Source organism: Dendroctonus ponderosae, unplaced genomic scaffold (assembly GCF_020466585.1).
Source record: "Dendroctonus ponderosae isolate FM_Combo_2020 unplaced genomic scaffold, Dpon_F_20191213v2 Dpon_F_20191213_10, whole genome shotgun sequence".
Classification (NCBI taxonomy): domain Eukaryota; kingdom Metazoa; phylum Arthropoda; class Insecta; order Coleoptera; family Curculionidae; genus Dendroctonus; species Dendroctonus ponderosae.
In genome coordinates, this window is record NW_026017111.1 from 5,615,064 (window position 1) to 5,619,063 (window position 4,000).

The 4,000-nt window shown below is 36.9% G+C and overlaps 2 protein-coding genes across 2 annotated transcripts; one reads left to right on the top strand and one right to left on the bottom strand.

Annotated features, from left to right (window-relative positions):
* Positions 1-1,208: 1,208 nt before the first annotated feature.
* LOC109543562 (AN1-type zinc finger protein 1) lies at positions 1,209-2,476 on the bottom strand (the record flags this gene model as incomplete). Its single annotated transcript, XM_019913339.2, is given in 5 exon segments — positions 1,209-1,398; positions 1,462-1,603; positions 1,659-1,922; positions 1,984-2,202; positions 2,306-2,476. Coding segments are annotated over 3 exon segments (571 nt in total), but the record flags the coding sequence as incomplete, so codon positions are not given.
* A 5-nt stretch (positions 2,477-2,481) lies between these two features.
* LOC125502800 (chromosome partition protein Smc-like) lies at positions 2,482-3,173 on the top strand (the record flags this gene model as incomplete). Its single annotated transcript, XM_048662104.1, is given in 1 exon segment — positions 2,482-3,173. A coding segment is annotated over 1 exon segment (102 nt), but the record flags the coding sequence as incomplete, so codon positions are not given.
* Between the last annotated feature and the right edge of the window lie 827 nt (positions 3,174-4,000).

The following is a 4,000-nucleotide window of genomic DNA, read 5'->3' on the forward strand; positions in this document are numbered from 1 at the left end:
TTATTGATATTTTTGGGAATCGCATTTCAGTATGCACGAGAGTTGAGCAAGAAATCACTACCTGTGATTTTTTCACAGTGATTAATAAATCGCAAACACAAACTGTTACGAACGTAAAAATAAACAGTGATTTAAAACGTGATATTAAAGAGCCACTAATATTTTCGCTGCTATTGCGAGTTGCTTGTGATGGTGTTGCGTGTGGTGAGTTGATTGGTTGCACATGTGGCCCGGCGGAAGAACGAAGCCAAATAAAATTCGTTTGTTCGCTACTGAAAGCTTGCATTCACGGGTTCCCTCGAGGCTGGATTTTATTGATATTTTTGGGAATCGTATTTCAGTATGCACTAGAGTTGAGCAAGAAATCACTACCTGTGATTTTTTCACAGTGATTAATAAATCACAATCACAATCTGTGACGAACGTAAAAATAAACAGTGATTTAAAACGTGATATTAAAAAGCCACTAATATTTTCGCTGCTATTGCGAGTTGCTTGTGGTGATCATATGTTGCACATGTGGCCCGGCGGAAGAACGAAGCCAAATAAAATTATTTTGTTCGCTAATGAAAGCTTGCATTCACGGGGTCCCTCGAGCCTGGATTTTATTGATATTTTTGGGAATCGCATTTCATTATGCACAAGAGTTGAGCAAGAAATCACTACCTGTGATTTTTTCACAGTGATTAATAAATCGCAATCACAATCTGTGACGAACGTAAAAATAAACAGTGATTTAAAACGTGATGGTCCCAAACGTGATATTAAAGAGCCTTATATTGCTCATATTTGCACTGCTAACGCTACTATTGCGAGTTGCGTGTGGTAATCATATGTTGCATATTTTAATTTTTTTCCAGAATGTTTTTCGTACTTTTAGGAGACATGGGTTTACAAACTGTGTAGCCAGTTGCGATTGCAGAGGCTGTTATTTTTTAGTGTCCTTAAAATCATTTGTACTCTACTTGTGTATTTGTTGTATACCTAAATAAGGTTATTTATTTAAAAAATGTGAGTTATAAATGATTTAAGTGTAAGTGACGCACAATTGCCCATCACCTTATGATGCTGCTATATCACGAAACCGGCGACCACAAGTGAAATCACATTCAAAGGTTAAATTCACAGTTAAAAAAAACACATTCACAGTTATAACAGTGATTTTAAAATCACGTTTTAGCTCATCTCTAGAAACTGTTAGAACTTACCTAAGGACCAATTTTTTGAAACGAAAACCGGAACCACTTTTCCGGGAACATGAATGTTAAAGTAGACCTTATCCAGCACGGGAATGGTCTTCAAACCAGTCGCTTTATTTTTAATTTTCATCAACTGGACCTTGTCGGCCAACTCTTTACTTTTCGGTTTCTTCCGGCCTTCCGCCAGCCTCCTTTGAATCTTAGAAAAGCAAAAAAGTCAGCTTGAGTAATCCAGTACCTACACTGCATTGTATTGTCCTACCTGCTGATCAACCAAGGTTTTCGCTTGTTCAAACTGCCTAGCAGGTTGCAAGAACTTGTCCTTCTCCAACTGAAGTTCTTCCTGGGTCTTATCCTGACAAGTGGTTAAATGCCTATGTTTGATACAAAAATGTTTCGCGCACCTACAAAAAGATAAGCGCTTCTATCTACCCATTCTTGGCTATTTAAATGTAAAACCTGGGACAGATCATAGGCACAATGCTGTGGTCCTTGCAGCCGTCTTGTGAACACACTAAAACGTTATCAAAACATTTCAGTTCGTCTTCAGTTAACATTCTTGATTTTGAGCAGGTTTGGCTGTGGCTTTGCAGGTGCTGTGAGCAAAATACTTTTCCACATTGACAACGCAAGGGCAGAAAGTCTAGTTGAAGACACTCATTAACCGTGCAACGTTCTCCAAGCCCTGGCAACTCCATGGTGAATTGGGGATGTTTGCGGTATCTACTAGAACCCAATTTGGTCAGAGTATACAGTAGCTTTACGCTATACCAGGCTGCCTTACCTGTTACTGATGCTCACTGAGCGCACTCAACATAATATCACCCCACTTTTGCTCTTGTTCTTTAAGTGTTAAATGGACGTCGCCTGAATCAGCTTCGGGATCAGCCAACTCATGCAAAGGGACCTCGATGTCCTCGTCTGGGAGTTTGTCGTAGCGCCAAGCGTCGTCTGTTAAATCTATAAAGCGTCCGTCGATTTGTACTTCACTGTCGGACATAATCTGCAATTAAATACCGTTGGAATCGGAGAGAAAATGTTTGTTCGTTCATATTAAGGGGCATGCACAACCATACACACAGGATCCGTCGAAAATGTTAACTTACCGAAGACCATTAAATCGTGAACAAATTGGAGATTAAAACCGAGCAAAAGACTATAAAGTTGCAATCAATCAGCAAAATCAAAACACATCGGAGAAGATGAAACGTTTTTCGCCTAATTATTATTTGCTTTGTTTTGATGATGGGTTATGTAGAGCTTCTCGTCTTTATCTAAGGAAGAGTTTCGTAATCTGTGGATATATTCAGTACATAAATAAAGAAAGACAAGCTTAGGATACTTGTCCTTATTTATGTTCATTCAGGTCATCTTTTATATAATAAATTGCAAATAATAATTATATTTTAATTTCAACTTAATGTGCTTTTATAATTTAAACCGATGTTTGATTTCAAATCCACACAGGAAATTTTACATGCAAGTTTTTGACTGCTTTCGACCTAAGGAATTTCCCGTTTTCAGCTAAACGGTTCGTGCTTTTCAGCGTGAATTATTAAAAACAAATGTTAACTTTGCCTCCCTGTAGGACAACAACGAAGCCCTTTTCAATATGTTTTTAGGATTTTCATCTTAAAATTGTATTTTCTAATGACCGTTAAAGTATTGCTACGATAAACTGACTCACCCTGTATGTCTCAACTCAACTTACAACTTTGCGAACATTCGTTGGTTGACGTTTGGCCAATTAAAATTATGATTGGTTTCCTCGGTTACTGATTAATACTTCAAACAAACCGATTTATTGATTAATCAAAGCAGGACTCAATAACGCAGAAAACTATTTGCTGTCTGCAAAACAATTCAAGTAAAATGGAGTGCGATTTGCTGCTGAAAGAAGACGAATTTTACAAAGAAAACAATATATTAGAGGCGAAAACCAAGGAAATGCTGCAAAAAGTAAACGACGTAATGGTAAGACATTAATTATTAAGGAACATAATCATATACAATAAAGTCCCCTTATAATGAACCCGGTTATAGTGAAGTTTTTTCCTTTAATTGAAACGTCGTCCATAAAGACCAACGTATTTTTTAACTGGTTATAACGAACTTCCGGATATAACGATCCGTTTTTAGGTTAGTTGTATATTCACTTTCCGTTTATAACGAATTTCCACGCTCAGCAACACCAATCGTGCGGAGTTGTTTATATTAGTAAGAGCGAGAGACAGGCAGTGACTTGTTTTTTGCCGCGTTATGTATGTAAATCGTTTTAGAATGGAAAAACAAAAACGCAAAGCTTTTTCACTAAATGAAAAGTACGAGATTATTAACAAAATAAAAAGTGGAGTAAAGCAGAGTGACATTTGTAAGGAATTAGCACTTGGAAAGTCTACTGTTGCAACACTATGGAAAAACAGAGAAAACATTTTATCAGCGTATGACAAAACAAATGTTAGATGTAGGAAGTTAAAATTATCTGCACATGAAAAGGTTGACAAGGTTTACTCAAAAAAGACAAGAAAACGTTCCCATAAGTGGCAGTGTTTTGCAAAAAAATGTTAGTGAAATGGGGAGAAAAATAAAAAAACATAGAGTTTGGAAGATCGTTTCAAGAAGGGGCATAATATCAGTAGCGGAAAAATTGTTGGAGTCTGCCGGTGAAAAATTTTTCCTATGAAAACGTTAGAGGCGAAAAATGAAACATTTTCTATAAATCTCCTAGATGCAGTAAATTTTATTCATAGAGCTTGGCAAAAAGTTAGCCGAAAAACCATTGCAAATTGCTTTAAGCATGG